Genomic DNA, 18,580 nt, shown 5'->3' with positions numbered 1-18,580 from the left:
GCAAAAAAGCATCGGCACCCACCACCGGGCACTCGAGCGTGCAGCAAAGCATCAATAAAGACACATACTTGCAGTTCCCCAAAGACTACTCGTTCGCCCGGTAATTCGACATACCACAGGCTCTCTCTCTCTCTCCCTAATAAGGGAAAAAGAGGTGTCTCCATTTCCCAACGAGAGGGGAGACGTAACAAAAACAACTCGCTGATTTATGGTGTTGTCTGTTGCGTTGCTTTTTCCAAGCTCTGTGCCCAACAACTCGGGTCTCTGGCCATGCAGCCGGCAGCCAGCTCACTGCTTATACTCCCACGACACATCAGGCGGCAGCCAGCTCACTGCTTATACTCCCACGACACATCAGCCGGCAGCCAGCTCACTGCTTATACTCCCACGACACATCAGGCGGCGGCCAGCTCACTGCTTATACTCCCACGACACATCAGGCGGCGGCACCGGCCTCGAATCCGCCCGCCCGCCTCTGGAGCCACGAAAATCCGGCACCCTGAAGGCGTGCTAGTCTTCCAGGCCGCATCCTCGGCATATCGGAAAGCGGCCGGTCGTGAGCCCCCAAGAGCGGGTCCCATTTCCACAAAGAACCGAAGTCAGCGTTTAACTCCAGGTCAGGGTCTTCAAAAGAACCTTGGAAAGGGGGAAAAAAGAGATATCAAAGATAGAATTAGAGCTGTTTAGGAAGATGCAAGCAAAGGAGTCGCCGTTAGGCACCATCGTCCTCTTAAGCTCTGCCTCCTGTTTTCACAATGATATTCTTTCCTTGAGCTTTTAGCCAACACAGTGCACGTTATTTATTAATGATCTTGTCCCATTCAAACTAGGAATCGGGAAAGCTTCGGATTGGCACCTACACAGGCCCCTTGCAACAGGGCGTGGTTTACTCTGGAGGTGAGTCAGCTGTGCTGCCTGTACGACATTTACACAGTAGCACACGTTCTTTCAGAAGAACAATAAATGCCACCCAAATAAGGGCACTGGAGACTCTGCCTGAATTTTTTAAACAAACATTATCAAAATGAAAATCAAACAGCGTTATACCTTTGAGCTCAGAGGTGTAATGAGCCGAGTGGTCAAGACAAATATCATTTGTGGCCCTTCATGCATCAGGCCTGGTTCCCTTTACTTCAGTGGAGTCTCCAACCTTCAGAGAAAGTTTAGCAATTGGCATATTTAAATTTAATATCCAGAATATCACCAATTTATACATCGTGAAATGTCTCTGATTATCCAAGAGATTTAAAATCAGTGAGTCAGGCCTTTGGCAACGTGACAGTGCTAGGGTGGAGCCTGGTGAGCACCTGCCACTCATTCTGTTTGTGGGACTGCTACGTTCAGGATGCCTCAAGGTTACTGGCAACTGCTCGACTGCAGAACGCATGATCTGAACCCATTCTAAACGGTTGGTTTTAATCCGTTTTAAAACTTGCATTTCCTACGCCGATGTGTGGACTCTGGTCCTTTCAAGAATCACATCTCACTATAAATTGTTTTAGGAATAGCACTGTGCACATTGCAGAACAGAAATATTTTCCATATAGTACTGCTTTTTGTGTCACCAAGACAATTCAGAGCTTAATCGAATTGATAAATTGATTGAGAAGTGAAATCAATTTTTTTCAGTCAGATCCTATAAACAGATGGTGAGATCTTTAACTGGAAAGTTCATTAGTTCAGGGAAGAGAGTTGACAAGGACTTTTGTGGATCTCCTCAATTTTCTTTTGCTCACCCTGCAGAACAGGATACAAAAATCTAAGATGGGCTCTGGTGTGGTACTGAGAGAATGCTATGGAATTGGTATTGATGATTGAAGCTGCGGTCATGTCGCTGTTTGAGAATGGGATAGACGTTGAAGGAAAGGGAAGTAAAGGAACCTGAGGATAAACAGAAGGATGAGGCTGTGGAATATGAAAATGGTTGGGTTGGGTCACATAACCTGTTTCTGCATTGCAGTGATTGATGGACAGGTTTTAAATGTGGACATCCCTCCTGAGAATTAAAGGTGGTGAATTGATGAAAGATTTTCCTGCTCTTGCTGCCCTAGGGTCTTCAGACATGATCTGTGACTTGCTGGGGGTGAAGGGTAAAGAAATTCTGTACATTGGAGATCACATCTTTGGAGACATCCTCAAATCCAAGAAGCGACAGGGCTGGAGGACCTTCCTGGTTGTGCCTGAACTGGCACGTGAACTGCAGGTCTGGACTGAGAAGAGTGGTGAGTTCATTCGAAACGGGACTAAAACTGCATCCTATGTTGTCCTTTACTATCTCATCTTGTTAAACAAGAACAAACCTCCACCTTCGCATTTGAATTCACCCAGATCTGGTTACGAAAGGGAAGACACAGACTGCTGGAGGAACTCAGAAGGTTGAGCAGCATCTGTCTGGGAAAACAGAATGTTGATGTTTTGGGTCAAAGCCCTGCATTATCAGTTTTCCTTTCCCTCCATGGATGCTGCCTGGCATACTGAGTTCCTCCAGCAGATTGTCTGTATTTCCAGATTCTTGCATCTGCAGTCTTGTAGCTCTATTCCTTGAGGGAATTTGGTTGTCTGTTTCCCTTGAGCATAAATCATTGGTCCTCATCTTCACTTCATCAGGTCTGGGAGAGATGATGGGGAGAGCTGAAAGGAGGTAATTTGTTAACTATTTTATTAACTGATTGACTGAGTCATCACATGCTAAAAGCAGTCAGTCAGGAATGAAGTTAATTGGATTTGTTCCCTCACAAACCAACTCCTTAAATCAATTCAACCAACAAAATGCTGGAGGAACTCACCAGGCCAGGCAAAATCTATGGAAAAGAGTAAACAGTTGATGTTTCGGGCCAAGACCATTCATAAGGTCTGGAGAAAAAAGATGAGGTCAAATTAAGAAGATGGGGGGAGAGGAGGAAGAAATACAAGGTGGTAGGTGATAGGTGAAACCAGGAGAGAAGGAGGGGTGATATAAAGAGCTGGGAAGTCAATTGGAGAAAGAGATACAGGGCTGGAGAAGAGGGAATCTGATCGGAGAGGACAGAAGGCCATGGAAGAAAGGAAAGGGGGAGGAGCACCAGGGGGCTGAGAGAGGGAAATGGGAATGGGGAATGTTGAGGGGGGGGCAGCAATTACCGTAAGTTCAAGAAATTGATGTTCATCGCCTTAAATCAATTTGTACTCATCCTCCTCTCTATTTCAGGAAGCTTGGGTATGGTTATTTCAGTGTCTGGACTGTGTAGCTTTGCCCTTGTTTACCAAGATAAATCATGACCCCCAACATATTCTCTGTTCTGCCCATCAGTATCTGCCTCTCAAAATGCTGTGAGTCTTTCCCATCTCCTTACCCAGCTGCATTGCCCTAGCATGTCAACTCTGGTTCAGTCGGTAACCCGCTAGCATCTGAATTAAAAGGCTGTGAGTTCAAGGAATCCTGCAGACAATATTAAGACAAGGCTGAGATGCTCATTTTCCATAAATGGTCAACCAAGGTCCCATTTGTCCTGTAAATGTATAAAAGATCCAAAGTCATCATTTACAGAAGAGCGGATGAGTTATCTCCAGTGTCCTTGCTGCACTTATCAATCAGCCAATGTTACAGAAAGGATTAATCAGTCTATATGACATTGCAGTTAGTCCAGTCTTAACATGCAAAACTGGCTGCAGCATTTCCTGTTTGGAGTGACCATACCTCTATAACAGTCCATTGCCTTTAATTCTGCGGTTTTATTTGTAATTGCATAAAACCCGGTCAAGATGGAGCCAGCAAACAACGATTCCTCAGGTGACATCTCTCAGATAGCCAGTCTCTTCAATGATGATTTCACTTTCTCTACATCTTCTGCCTGTTCTTTTTGTCTTGATTGTGTTATGGAAACTGTTGGAGACTGTGACAGGCAGTTTGGAATTTGATTGAATGACCTAACGTTCTGCTGTGTGCGGGGAGGTGCCTCATATAGAAGACTAGAGACGGGAACCCAAAAAGGACTAAGAACATGAGCTGCCTCGTGAAAAGCTCAGAAACCGGGTGTGGAGTCATGAATGACTCGGTCTCGAAGCGGTGAGGAAGATTGAAGTATTGAGGTGAATACGGAGGAGGTCAGTGACCATTCTCAACAGAGGCCACAGGGTCAGTAGCTGCCTCAGCGACAGTCATGTTTGGACCCAGTGTGGCGGTCGCTCTTCATGGAAGGACTGAGTTCGTGTGGCCACTCTCTTAAAAGCCGACGGAAGGATGTTTTCGATACTCTGAGTTTTGTGTGATTATTGGACTATACTTTCTATTGGTCCCCTTCAGTTTTCAGTCTTTTCTTTCTTGTTGCCGATTGGTGGGTAGATTATGTGTTTTTAGGCGAGGGAGAAGTTGGGAATTTGGGATCTGTTATTGGTGTTTTCCTGTATTAGTAAATCTATTGGTTTTTATGTGTGAGAGAGGGGATTGGGAAGTTTTGACGTTATCGTTGCTTTTTTTTAGCAAGGGAGGGGTCTGGGGCTTTGGGGTTTTTGGGAGTGTCGGCGATCTGTTAGTTTTTATGCATGGGAGGGGGTGGGGTTTTGGGGTTTGCAGGTTTTGTTTCTTTATCTTTTTCGTGTCAGTAGGGGAGTGACGGCTTTTCTTTCAACAACCCCCATGGTTTTTCTGTATTTAATGGCTATCTGGAGAAGACAAATATCAAGGTTGTATTGTACATGCATACTTTGACAATAAAATGAACCCTTAAGCCTTTGAAAACCTTCTGCAAATATGAATCTGCTTAAGTATTCACTTTCCTCTCTTTGACCCTAGTTCCACTAAGCCATTGGCAGCTGATGGCTCTTCTAATCCCATGCTGGCTGAGAATAGTACATTGGAAATAGTACTTCCCACTGGGTACCTCACTTCCTTGATAACTCTCCGCCCACCTCCCTGCTCACCATTCTGCAAACCCAACCAACCACTCTTTCCACAGTCTTCCACTATCTCAAACACCGTGTTTACTGCACGTTTTTACCTCCTAATTTGCAAATAGCTTCTGTGCAAATCCATGTTTAAATTTTGCCCTCAGGAATCTACTCTTTTCCTACCTTCCCTCTTCTAATATACATAAGAAGTTTTGACATTCTCCTTAATCTTGCTTGTCAAGACCATTTCATGACCCATTTTGCCCTCCTAACTTAAGGTTCTCTTCTATATCCCCTGTAGACTTAAAAGGATTCATTTGATATCAACTGCTTAAAACTTAAAGAGTTTTACTTCTTTTCCCCCTCAATCAATCCCTCATTTGCCTTTGTCAATCAAATTTCTCTGTTCATACCAGCTTTGATTTTTCTGTTTACAAGCTCGTACTGACCATCTCATCTTCAAATACCTCCTTATTATCAGATGATGTTTTAGAACATAGAACAGGACACCACAAGAACAGGCCCTTCAGTCCACGTTTTTGTACCAGACTAATTAAACTAGTAATTAAATGCCTCACTGAACTAATCCCTTCTGCCTACAAAATGTCCATTCTCTATGACTCCGTGCATTCACATGCCTACCTGACACCTTTATGACATTGGCTTCCATTATGAACCAGGCACCAATGCTCTGTGGAAAAAGGAAGATTTCCCTCACATCTCCTTTGAATCTGCCCCTCTCACTTTAAAGGTATGCCATCTAGTAATAAATATCTAGATCCTGGGAGAAAGATGTTGGCTATCTATTTACACCTTTCATAATCTTATAAACTTCTATCATGTCTTGTCTCTGCTCCAGAGAAAACAAACCAAATTTGCCCAACTCTCCTTAAAGCACATGGCCTCTAATCAGGCAGCATTACAGTAAGCTTTCACATCCTTACTGTAATGGGGGTGACCAGAACTTAATGCAGTACTCCAGATGTGTCCTAACCACAGTTTCATAATACTGGAACCACAACATAGCTTCCTAAATAATCCTGATGCTTCCTCTTTCTTCTTGACTAAGTTCACTACCACGCTCAACATTCAAGGTTCCCTTACCATATCTTACAATATCCCAGTGGCTATTGGGGGTGGGAGTTTGCAGTATAATCCAATCAGAGCAATTGCATCTTTCTTATTTTTGAGTTTTATCTCATATAAACAATGGATGAATCCTTCATTACATCCCCGCTGAGTTCAGCTGTGATATTGTCCTTGATCAATAGTGCAACTCGTCACCCCATACCCCCATTTTACCCCTCTCTCTATCATTTCTAAATCATTGAAACCCCAGAACGTTAAGTATCCATTCCTGCCCCTTTCAACCAAGTCTCAGTAGTAGCCACAACATCATAGTTCCATGTACTGATCCTTGCTCTACACTCATCACCGTTACCCTTAATACTCATAGGATTAAAATAAACACACTTAAACCCATCTATCCCCATCTTGTGTACTACCTTGCTCCTGGACATCCCATCTACCTTCTTCTCCATCCTCCACTTTCTGACCTGGTGCTCTGGTTTCCATCATTTGCCTAACTTGTTTAAACCCTCCTTAGTAGCACCGGTGACCCACCCTGCCAGGATATTGGTTCTCCTCCAGTCATGATGCATCCATTCCCTCTGTATTGGTCACCCCTGCCCCAGATGGGATTCCAATGATCCAAATTTTCTCCTCCAGCAGCTGCTCCCAAGCTACCTTTGCCAGATCTCATCTTATACTAATGAATTCATAGAAACATAGAAAACCTACGGCACAATACAGGCCCTTCAGCCCACAAAGCTGTGCCGAACATGTCCTTACCTTAAAATTACCTAAGTTTACCCATAGCCCTCTGTTTTTCTAAGCTCCATGTAGCCATCCAGGAATCTCTTAAAAGACCCTATCCTTTCCACCTCCACCACCGTCACTGGCAGCCCATTCCACGCACTCACCACTCTGCGTAAAAAATTTACCCCTGACATCTCCTCTGTACCTGCTGCCAAGTACCTTAAACCTGTGCCCTCTCATGTTAGCCATTTCAGCCCTGGGAAAAAGCCTCTGACTTTCCACACGATCAATGCCTCTCATCATCTTATACACCTCTATCAGGTCACCTCTCACCCTCCGTCACTCCTAGGAGAAAAGGCCAAGTTCACTCAACCTATGTATGGAACCATGGATATGAGTGAGATTTTAAATTTATACTTCTTGTTGGTATTACCAGAGGTTGGTGGGATACACTGATATTTGGGAAATATTGCAGCACATTAGGTTGGATAGATCCTCTGGGCCTGGTGGGATCTACCCCAGGGTGCTAGGGGGAACAAGGGAGGAGATTGCTGGGGCTCTGACCGAAATGCTTGCACCTTTGTTAACCATGGGTGAGACACCAGAAGACTGGAGGATAGCTGATGTTGTCCCTTTGTTTGAAAAGGGCAGGAGGGATAATCCTACAGCCCAAAAAAGCCATACATCAGTGTTAGAGGAGTTGCTAGAGATTTTACAATGGGTGATTGATAAGTTCATGGCCTAAGGTAGAAGGAGATGAGTTATACAGATGTTATAACTCATCTCCTTCTACATAAGGCCACGAACGTATCAATCACCCTGATGCGTTATTAACTGATAAGTTATTAACTTCAAACTTTCTGCATAATCACTCAAAGAGTTGAACTGCACGTGCACGTGCATAACTCATCTCCTTCTACCTTAGGCCACAAACATATCAATCCCCCCCCCACCCCCCACCCCGTAAAGGACAGGATTTATGTTCACTTGGAAAGGCAGGGTTTTTATGTGGACAGGTTAGTTTTGTACAGGGGAGATCTTGCCTCACAGATTAGATTGGAATTGATTCTGATCATTTTTGTGTATAATAATGGCTTGCTTTGAATAAGCCCAAACACCACCAGCTCTGATGGCCCTTCAACAGATGCTGCCTGTTCTGAGTCTTTCCTAGCATTTTCTGCTTTTATTTCAGATTTACTGTTTTCTTCGATTTTCATTTTCTTGCACCAGTCTTCCCTTTGGCATATAGTCAGCTGTATCCATTACCTTCCCCTCTCCTCTGACATTAGTACTCTTCACTTTGTCCATCTTCCTCTCTCCACATATCCGTATCTGTCACGTTCAGTCCTTTTGCTTGAGTGTTCTCCAGAAGCCTCATCACCACTCTTGTCTAATATTGCTGGTTGCATGTGACTTCCAGATATTTCCTGCAGCTTTATCGTGACCTTGCTGTTGATTCAGCATCCAGCGTCCAATGTCATGACTTATTTAACATTTGTGATCTGTTATAAGTGCTAACGTCTTTAGCTTGATGTCCACTTGTGTAATTAAGTTTTTGTGCATATCTTGTGATGATTTATACACGTACAGTATACGTAGCCCTGATTTTCAGCTATTTACCTGGGTATAATAGTAAGCAATATCTTACCGTCTCCTCTGCTTTTTTGCAGCTCTTTTTGAAGAACTTCGTAACCTTGATATAATTTTGGCTGAATTTTACAAGTGAGTTGACCATTGGAAATGAATTAGAAACATAAAGTTTATACAGCGCTGAAAACAGGCTTTTCAGCCGATATTGTATATGCTGACCAAGATGTCCATCTGGGCTAGTCCCATCTCCCTGGATTTGGCCCAGATCCCTGTAGCCTTTCCTAGCTATGTACCTGTCCAAATACCTTAAATGTCATATTTGTACCTGTCTCTACTTCCACACAGTCACCACCCTCTGTGAAACAGCGTTCCCTCAAGTTCCCTTTAAATCTTTCCCCTCTCGCCTTAAACCTAGGCCCTCAAGCCTTGCACTCTCCTATCTTGGGGAGAAGGCTGTGGCCGATCACCCCTACTGATGCTGGCTGGGAGTTTGCACTAAAGAGAGCGAATGGAAATAGAAGTGAACTAGTCCTTATCATTCTAGGCTTGAGTGCGAGGTCTGATATCTGAACGTGGTCAACTGCCACGTTCGTATTCATACTTAAAATGAGGGCTTTGTTCCAAGCTTACAATTTAACACCCTGGAGAATGTGGCAGGGAAAAGGCTGCAATGCTTGTGTTGAAGGTTCTCCGGGAATGTTATTGATGCACCATCAATAACTCACGCTGAGACTTAGGAAGCGAGATATCGGCTTTTATTGACTGGAAGAATAAACAACACTACATCCTGGGGAAAATGAGGGAGAGCAGCAGCCCACAGTCGCCTTTATACAGGGGTCTGTGGGAGGAGCCACAGGAGCTGTGGGTCTGTGGGAGGAGCCACAGGAGCAGTCAGCAGGGGTCTGTGGGAGGAGTCACAGGAGCTGTCAGCAGGGGTCTGTGGGAGGAGCCACAGGAGCAGTCAGCAGGGGGTCTGTGGGAGGAGCCACAGGAGCAGTCAGCAGGGGGTCTGTGGGAGGAGCCACAGGAGCAGTCAGCAGGGGGTCAGTGGGAGGAGCCACAGGAGCAGTCAGCAGGGGTCTGTGGGAGGAGCCACAGGAGCAGTCAGCAGGGGGTCTGTGGGAGGAGCCACAGGAGCTGTCAGCAGGGGTCTGTGGGAGGAGCCACAGGAGCAGTCAGCGGGGTCTGTGGGAGGAGCCACAGGAGCAGTCAGCAGGGGTCTGTGGGAGGAGCCACAGGAGCAGTCAGCAGGGTCTGTGGGAGGAGCCACAGGAGCAGTCAGCAGGGGTCTGTGGGAGGAGCCACAGGAGCAGTCAGCAGGGGGTCTGTGGGAGGAGCCACAGGAGCAGTCAGCGGGGGGTCTGTGGGAGGAGCCACAGGAGCAGTCAGCGGGGGTCTGTGGGAGGAGTCACAGGAGCAGTCAGCGGGGGGTCTGTGGGAGGAGCCACAGGAGCAGTCAGCGGGGGGTCTGTGGGAGGAGCCACAGGAGCAGTCAGCAGGGGGTCTGTGGGAGGAGTCACAGGAGCAGTCAGCGGGGGGTCTGTGGGAGGAGCCACAGGAGCAGTCAGCAGGGGGTCTGTGGGAGGAGCCACAGGAGCAGTCAGCAGGGTCTGTGGGAGGAGCCACAGGAGCAGTCAGACAGGTATATCTAGTTCACCACAGTTATATTGTGTGTAACAGATACAGGACAGGCCTTTCAACCACTGACCACCCACTTATACTAATTCTACATGAATCCCATGTAGTGCTGTTAGGCTGTTAGAAAACTCAGCAGTAAAGGTTTAAAGATTATGTCAGATGTGAACTATGTCTTTGCCAATAGTTGAAAGAATATTTTTTCCTGACTTGCTAAGCATCTGCCTTTCAGAAATTAGTTGCTGGAAGAACCTAACTTTCATTTGTCTCCTTTCTAGGCATCTCGACAGCAGCAGCAGTGAACGGCCCAATATCACCTCAGTTCAGAAGCGGATTAAGGTTAGGGGGCAGCTCCAATTAACTATGAAATGAAAGAATTTGGTAGTGGATTTAACAGTTCAAGTCTGCAAACCACAGGTAGTGTAGTGGGTATGATTTTCCTATATACAATATTACCGAAAGCATTATACTTAATAATCAGTGAAAGACTATATCGAAACCCCTTAGGTTGTTGATGTGTTGAGGATAATATTTATCTGCCTGCATTAACTGAGAATCCAACTATACTGAATAGGCTACTCACAGGCAGTCACATGGTTAAAGCAGGGGACTGTTCTGGAGTCAGTTTGCTATTGAAACTTAAAGAGTCAATTACTAGTGACACCTACTCACCTCTTAGCTTGTTCTTGAGGTTTAATGTTCCACCCAGGTTTTTCACTATTCTCTTGTAACCATAAAAATTTGGAATGGAACTAGCACAGTAAACTGACTCACTGCTCACCAGGGAAATGGAGCCACAGCTACCATGTCCTTTTCCCCATCTTGTATAAGGCCAGCGAATCTCCCCAGAGAACATCAGGTAGAACTGCTCCCTTGAAGCCTTGTGATGGTAGACACACAAGTTCGCACTCGTGTAAAAAGGCAGAACTTCGTGGCAGTTTTCTCGGAGCTGGACCACGACCAGTCACCGAGCAGGAGCACGAGAAGAGGGCGACCTTTTCATTTAGTTCACTCTCCGGATGAAAAAGGCGGAACTGCGCCACAGTTTTTCAGAGATGGACTGCGACCAATCACTGAGAAGGATTCATTAGAAAGGGCAAATAGAAATAAGGCAGGTACAAGCAGAGTGGCCATTATTGGGGGTGGACGTGCTTGCAGTGGCTTTGGCTCATCAGGCTTGGGTGAGGTAAGCGTCTGGTAGGTTTTTCTTCTTTTTTTTCCTTAATTAGGGCACAGTTAGTGCAGTGAGAATGGCTCCAGGGACAGTGTCCTGTTCTTTGCGTGAGATACAGGAATTCTGAGAGACCTCCAGCCTCTGGGAGAAACACATCTGCACCAGATGCTCTGACCTTCGGCTCCTCTGAGAATGCTTTAAGGAAATGGCCGCAGCTGGATGACCTTCAGCTCATACGAGGGAATGAGGAGGTGATAGACAGGAGCAACCGGGAGGTCATCACCCCTAGGTTGCAGGAGGCAGCTACGGATGACTGACAGGAGAAGAAAGGGAAATAGGCAGCTAGTGTAGAGTACCTCTGTGGCCGTTCCTCTCAATAATAAGTCTACCATTTTGGATACTGTTGAGGGGTACGACCTACTGGGGGAAACCACAGTGACCAGATCTGGTGCTGTGGCTCAGAAGAGAAGAGAGGTGAAGAGGATTGCATTGGCGATAAGAGATTCCGTGGTCAGAGGAACAGAGATGAGATTCCGTGGGTGCGATAGAGATACCTGGATATTGTGTTGCCAGGGTCAGGATCAGATCTATGGCATTCTCAAGGGGAAGGTTGAGCAGCCAGAAGCCTTGGTACATATTGACACCAATGACAAAGGTAGGAAATGGGAGGAGGTCCTGAAGAGAGAATATGGGGGGTTAGGTGGAAAGTTGAGAAACAAGACCTCCAGGATAGTACCCTCTGGATTGATGTCCATGCCATGCTCCAGTGAGGGTAAGAATAGGATGATTTGGCAGATGAATGCATGGCTGAGGAACTGTTGCGGCGGCAGGAGTTCAGATTTATGGACCATTGGGATCTCTTCTGGGGAAAGTACAACCTGCACAAAAGGGACAGGTCACACCTGAAATTGAGGGGGACCAATATTCTTGCAGGCAGTGTTCCTAGAGCTGTACAGGAGGGTTTAAACTAATCTGGCAAGGGGTTGGAAACTGGAGTGATAGTGTTGAGTATGAAGTAGTTGGTTTACAAACAGAGGCAATGTGTAGTGAGTCTGTGAGCAAGGAGAGGCTGATAACAGGGCAAAATTGCAGTCAACAGAATGAGCTGCAATGTAAAAGGTGGACAAAATTGGAAAGGATGGATACAGTACTGAAGATGGTATATTTGAGTGCACGCGGTATGCAGAAAAGATAGATGAACTTGTAGCACAGTTACAGATTGGCAAGTATGACTATGTAGGCATCACTGAGTCATGGCGGAAAGAAGGTTATAACTGGGAGGCTGAAGTCCAAGGATACACACTGTATTGAAAGGAGAGGCAGGTAGGTAGAGGGGGTGGCATGGTTCTGTTAGTAAAAAATTAAATCAAATCATTAGAAAGAAGTAACATTGGGTCGGAAGGTGTTGAATTGTTTCTGGTGAGCTAAGGATCTGCAGGAGTAAGAAGACCTTGATTGGAGTTATATGCAGTCCCCAAATAGGATTAAAGATGTGGTCTACAAATTACAACAGGAGATAGAAAATGCATGACAAAAGGGCAATGTTACAATGTTACATGGGGGATTTCAACATGCAGGTAGATTGGGAAAATCAGGTTGGTGATGGATCCCAAGTGGGGGAATTTCTAGAGTGCCTACGAGATGGCTTTTTAAGAGCAGCTTGTGGTTGAGCCCACTAGGGGGATCAGCTACAGTATTCTGGATTAGGTATTGTGCAATGAACTGGAATTGATTAGCGAGCTTAAGGTAAAGAAACTCTTATGCGCAAGTGATCATAATATGATATAATTCACCCTGCAATTTGAGAAGGAGAAGCTAAAGTCAGATATGTCAGTATTACAGTGGAGTGAAGGGAATTACAGAGGCATGAGAGAGGAGCTGGCCAGAATTGATTGGAAAAGAACACTGGCAGGGATGAGGGCAGAGCAACAATGGGTGGAATTTCTAGGAGTAATTCAGAAGGTGCAGGATAGATACATCCCAAAGAGGAAGAAGTATTCTAAAGGCAGAATGACACAACTGTGACTGACAAGAGATGTCAAAACCAAAGAGAGGGCATATAATAGAGCAAAAAAATAGTGAGAAGTTAAGAGGATTGGGAAGCTTTTAAAAATCAACAGAAGGCAATTGAAAAAGTCATAAGGAAGGAAAAGATGGAATACAAAGGTAAGCTAGCCAATAATATTAAAGTAGGTACCAGAAGATTCTTCAGGTGCATAAAGTGTAAAAGAGACAGAGTGTCAGGGGGCAAAAGTGTGTGAAGTTGCCTTTATTAGGGAGAAGGTTCTTGGGAAACTGAAAGGTTTGAAGGTAGATAAGTCAACTGGACCAGATGATCTACACTTCAGGGTTCTGAGGGAGGTGGCTGTAGAGATTGTGAAGGAATTAGTAATGATCTTTCAAGAATCAAATGTTTCAGGCATGGTTCTGGAGGAATGGAAAATTGCAAATACCACTCCACTCTTCAAGAAGGGAGAGAGGCAGAAGAAAGGAAAGTTAGACTGACCTCAGTGGTTGGGAAGATGTTGGAGTCGATTGTTAAGGATGTGGTTTCAGAGTACTTGGAGGCACATGATAAAAGAGGTCACAGTTAGCATGGTTTCCTTAAGGGAAAACCATGCCTGACAAATCTGTTAGAATTCTTTGAAGAAATAACAAGCAGCATAGATAAAGGAGAATTGGTGGATGTTGTGCATTCAGATTTTCCGAAGGCCTTTGACAAGGTGCCACACACAAGGCTGCTTAACAAGATAAGAGCCCATGGTATTCAGGAAAGATACTACCATGGATAAAACATTGGCTGATTGACAGGAGGCAGAGTGGGAATAAAGGGAGCCTTTTCTGACTGGCTGCCAGTGACTAGTGGTGTTCCACAGGGGTCTGAGTTGGGACCACTTCTTTTTACATTATATATCAATGATTTAGATGATGGAATTAAATTGAATTTACTTTATTTCTTACATCCTTCACATACATCAGGAGTAAAAATCTTCACGTTACATCTCCATCTAAATATGCAATCATAGTAATTTATAATAATTTATAATAAATAGCTGGCTTTATAGCCAGGTTTGTGGATGATACAAAGATGGGTAGAGGGGCAGGAAGTGCTGAGGAAGTAGAGACGCTACAGAAGGACTTACACAAATCAGGTGAATGACAAAGTAGTGGCAGATGGAATACAGTGTCGGGAAGTGTATGGTCATGCACTTTGGTAGAAAAGTTAAAAGCATAGACTGTTTCCTAAATGGGGAGAAAATTCAAAAATTTGAGTGCAAAAGGACTTGGGAGTCCTCGTGCAGGAATCCCTAAAGATTAATTTGTAGATTGAACCGGTGGTGAGGAAGGCAAATGCGATGTTAGCGTTCATTTTGAGAAAACTAAAATATAAAGGCAAGGATGTAATGCTGAGGCTTTATAAAGCACTGGTGAGGCCTCACTTGTGAGCATTTTTGGGTCCCTTATCTAAGAAAAGATGCATTGACATTGGAGGAGGGTTCAAAGGATGTTCATGAATGGGTTAGTAAATTTGCTGATGACACAAAGGTTGGAGGTGTTGTGGATAATGTGGAAGGCTGTCTGAGGTTACAGTGGGACATTGATAGGATGCAAAACTGGGCTGAGAAGTGGCAGATGGAGTTCAAGCCAGATAAGTGTGAGGTGGTTCATTTTGGTAGGTCAAATATGATGACAGAGTATAGTATTAATGGCAAGACTCTTAGCAGTGTGGAGGATCAGAGGGATCTTGGGGTCCAAGTTCATAGGACACTCAAGGCTGCTGCACAGGTTGACTCTGTGGTTAAGAAGGCATACGGTGCATTAGCCTTCATCAATCGTGGGTTTGTGTTTAGGAGCCGAGAGGTAATGTTGCAGCTATATAGGACCCTGGTCAGACCCCACTTGGAGTAGTGTGCTCAGTTCTGGTCGCCTCACTGTAGGAAGGATATGGAAACCATAGAAAGGGTGCAGAGAAGATTTACAAGGATGGTGCCTGGATTGGGGATCATGCCTTATGAGAATAGGTTGAGTGAACTCGGCCTATTCTCCTTGGAGCGACGGAGGATGAGAGGTGACCTGATAGAGGTGTATAAGATGATGTGAGGCATTGGTTGTGTGGATAGTCAGAGGCTTTTTCCCAGGGCTGAAATGGCTAGCACGAGAGGGCACATTTTTAAGGTGCTTGGAAGTAGGTACAGAGGAGATATCAGGAGTAAGTTTTTTATACAGAGAGTGGTAAGTGCATGGAATGGGCTGCCAGTGATAGTGGTGGAGGCAGATAAGATAGGGTCTTTTAAGTGGCTCTTGGACAGGTATATGGAGCTCAGAAGAATAGAGGGCTATGGGTAACCCTAGGTAATTTCTAAGGTAAGGACAACGTTTGGCACAGCTTTGTGGGCTGAAGGGCCTGTATTGTGCTATAGGTTTTCTATGTTTCTATGAAAGGCTTGTCAAATGACGAGTGTTTGATGGCTCTGGGCCTGTACTCATTGAAACTTAGAAGAATGAGGGGTAACATAATTGAAACTTATTGAATATTGAAAGGCTTTGATAGAGTGGATGTGTAGTGGATGTTTACTACGATGTGAGAGTCTAAGACCAGAGACTAAGTCCTTTTAAAATGGAGATGAGGAAGAATTTCTTTTGCCAGAGAGAGGTGAATCTGTGGAATTCCTTGCCACAGGTGGCTGTGGAGGCCAAGTCATTGGGTATATTTAAGGCAGAGGTTGATAGTATCCTGATTAGTCAGGGCATGAAGGGATATGGGGAGAAAGCAGGAGATTGGGGCTGAGAGGGAAAATGGATCAGCCATGATGAACTGACAGAGCCAACTTGATAGGCCAAATGTCCTAATTCTGCTGCTATATCTGATGGTCTTATGGTCCAAGTGTTTGGCCCTGTAATAGTGAAGAAATTGTAATATGTTTCTGAGCTAAGATTCTGGACCTAGATATTAGGAATGTCTATGAGACTGCTGTCCATTTTTTCTCGGTGGTAGAGATGGCTGATTTGGAAAGTGTTGTTGAAGGGGACTTAGCGTATTGCTACATTGAATCCAGTAAATCTCAGACCACATCCCCAGCGATCCCCCTCTCCCTTTCTGGCCATCACATGAAAACTATGAAGAATTTGGATTTACAATGCACAGTGGGGATAAAAGGAACTGCAAATTCAAAGCAGTGACAAATGATAGCAAAAATTATTCAAATTACTTAAAATAATTACTACAAATAAAATTATTTTTTATTTACTTACAGTAAAAACAATTTTCATCAACAATTTTAGAGCGTACATTAGTAGTCCAACTCTTTGCTACTTCATTGCTTTTTCACCTCTCAGTGGACTTGGTGCAGTGATATCAACTTCTCAACATCAGGCTGAACGTCACTCAGAAGGAGCCTCAGATCCCCATCTTCTGTCATTTGCAGTCTGTTGAAAGATGTTGGATACTATACTGAAACTTATTTTGGAAAGGCAACAAAGAATGTCTAGACCTTTTCTCCAGAGTGCAGGAGAGCGTTCAGAATTTTTGTTCTGCAACCAAAAGCCTTAATATGTTATTTTTGAACCTCGGCACCATACACAACCCTGAGATTCATTTTCTTGTGGACCTCTCAGTAAATCCATAATAGAATAATAATCATAATAGAATCAATGAGTTCCCAACACACTAAACGTTGCTGCGCCATGATAAGGGATGCTTATTGTCCTTTCCTAAACTGCATTTTGGCAAGTTGGAGCATTTGGCTGTACTCCTACTACCTGCATACAGACAGAGCCTAAAGAGCAAGGCTCCAGAGATTAAGGTAACTAAGAGGTGGTTGCAGGAGGCAGAGGGACAGTTATAGGATTGCCTGGAGTCAGTGGACTGGGCCGTGTTCAAGCACTCATCTGAGGATCTGAATGACTACACCAGGGTTGTTATAGACTTTATTAAAACAGCTGTAGATGAGTGTGTCCCCCGCAAAATCGTTCAGAGTCTACCCTGGATGAACCTTGAAATTTGAAATTTGCTGAGGGCCAAAATCAGAGGCATTCAGGTCTGGAGATCAGAAATGCGACAAGAGGTGCGCCATCTCACAGGCAAAGTGGAGGTTCCGGATTCGACTGGAATCAACTAGGGACGCCCAACAGTTATGGCAGGATTTGAATGCAACAACCTCTTCTAGAGTCAAATCTAGCAACATCTTGCCTCCAGATCAGTTCAACACCTCTATGCCCGCTCTGACCACCAGAACAGGGAAGAACCATCATGCAAAACCGACGTCTCCGGATGACACTTTGGTCTCTATATCTGAAAAATGATGTCTGGGCAGACTTCGAGAGAGTGAATCCAAGAGAAGCTTCTGGACTCAGCAGAGTACCTGGCTGAGTAGTGAAGATCTGTGCTGACCAACTAGCTGCGTTCACGGATGTCTTCAGCCTCTCGCTTCACCAGTGTGTGGTACCCACTGCCGCAAGCAGGCTTCATTCATACCGGTATCCGAGAAGATCGTGGTAACCTGCCTCAATGACTGTCGCTCAGTGGCACTTACATCCACAGTGAGGAGAAGTGTTGAAACATATCAGCTCCTGTCTGAGTAGTGTTACGTACCCCGTAACTGGGTCACTTACCAGCAAAGATGGAGAGGTCCGTTGAAGTCTGATGGTACTATTTCTAACAGTATTTATTGATAAAAATACACAAAAATAACATCGATGCAAATATACAGATAATATACGTCGTCAATACTAAATCTAAAAGCGCGGGTATGATAATAATCAATAAGAAATAGCTCTATCATTGTCTAGGGGATAATGTATTGTCCGATGGAAATATAAAGGTCACTCAAGTTCATTCAAGCTGCAGTTTTTGGTTGGAGAGAGAGACGGATTAAAAACTTGCCCATTCCTTTTATGATGTCAATCCTTCGAGAGTCGTTGGGGCTGATTTCTCCTTTGTTGTTAGCTAAAGCCGTTCTTCCGTGGCAAGGCCCCACCAATTCCGAGGCAAATGGAAAAGGACGCACGTGGCTTTCCACCGGCTTTCGCTATTACGCTGTTACAGGATTTCTAGCGTTTCTTCTGGTGCGTCTGAGGGGCTGTTCCCACAGACCCTCTTTTATCCCCACTCACCGGGGTCTCAGATGTCAATCAGGGTGGAATGATGCATCCCCCAACCAGCCCACGTTGCCTGAGGGCTTCCACGAAGCACAGTACTCAATACACAATTCCGTCTCTAAGAGACAATGGCCGTTTCCCGTAGCTTTGTATCACCGAGGGGCCAAGACATTCAAAACGTCTCTCTCTCATTTCCTGGGTCTCCTGACCTGAATTAATAGCGATCTTGCGATTCTCAAAAAGGAGGGGGCTGCTTTTGGGACCCCTTCGACCCCTCAGAGTTGAGCACAGGCGTAACAGTAGCGACTTGGATCTGCACCAGTTTGGCTACCAGAGCAACAAGTTCACAGCAGATGCCATCTCACAGCCCTGGAACATCTGGACAGCAAACACATACAT

At 44.9% G+C, this 18,580-nt stretch overlaps 1 protein-coding gene across 3 annotated transcripts in view; it reads left to right on the top strand.

Annotated features, from left to right (window-relative positions):
- Window positions 1-18,580, top strand: part of LOC140733538 (cytosolic purine 5'-nucleotidase-like) — a 112,915-nt gene that overhangs the window by 82,830 nt on the left and 11,505 nt on the right. For all 3 annotated transcript variants that reach the window (XM_073057017.1, XM_073057008.1, XM_073057002.1), the window contains 4 exons: window positions 831-897; window positions 2,052-2,222; window positions 8,355-8,406; window positions 10,188-10,248. In XM_073057017.1, coding sequence (XP_072913118.1) covers window positions 831-897; window positions 2,052-2,222; window positions 8,355-8,406; window positions 10,188-10,248 — 351 coding nt within the window. The remainder of the gene's footprint in view (window positions 1-830; window positions 898-2,051; window positions 2,223-8,354; window positions 8,407-10,187; window positions 10,249-18,580) is intronic.

This window comes from Hemitrygon akajei, chromosome 1, assembly GCF_048418815.1.
Source record: "Hemitrygon akajei chromosome 1, sHemAka1.3, whole genome shotgun sequence".
NCBI lineage: Eukaryota > Metazoa > Chordata > Chondrichthyes > Myliobatiformes > Dasyatidae > Hemitrygon > Hemitrygon akajei.
The sequence above is the reverse complement of the archived record's forward strand: the minus strand, read 5'-3'. Positions and strand labels throughout refer to the sequence as shown.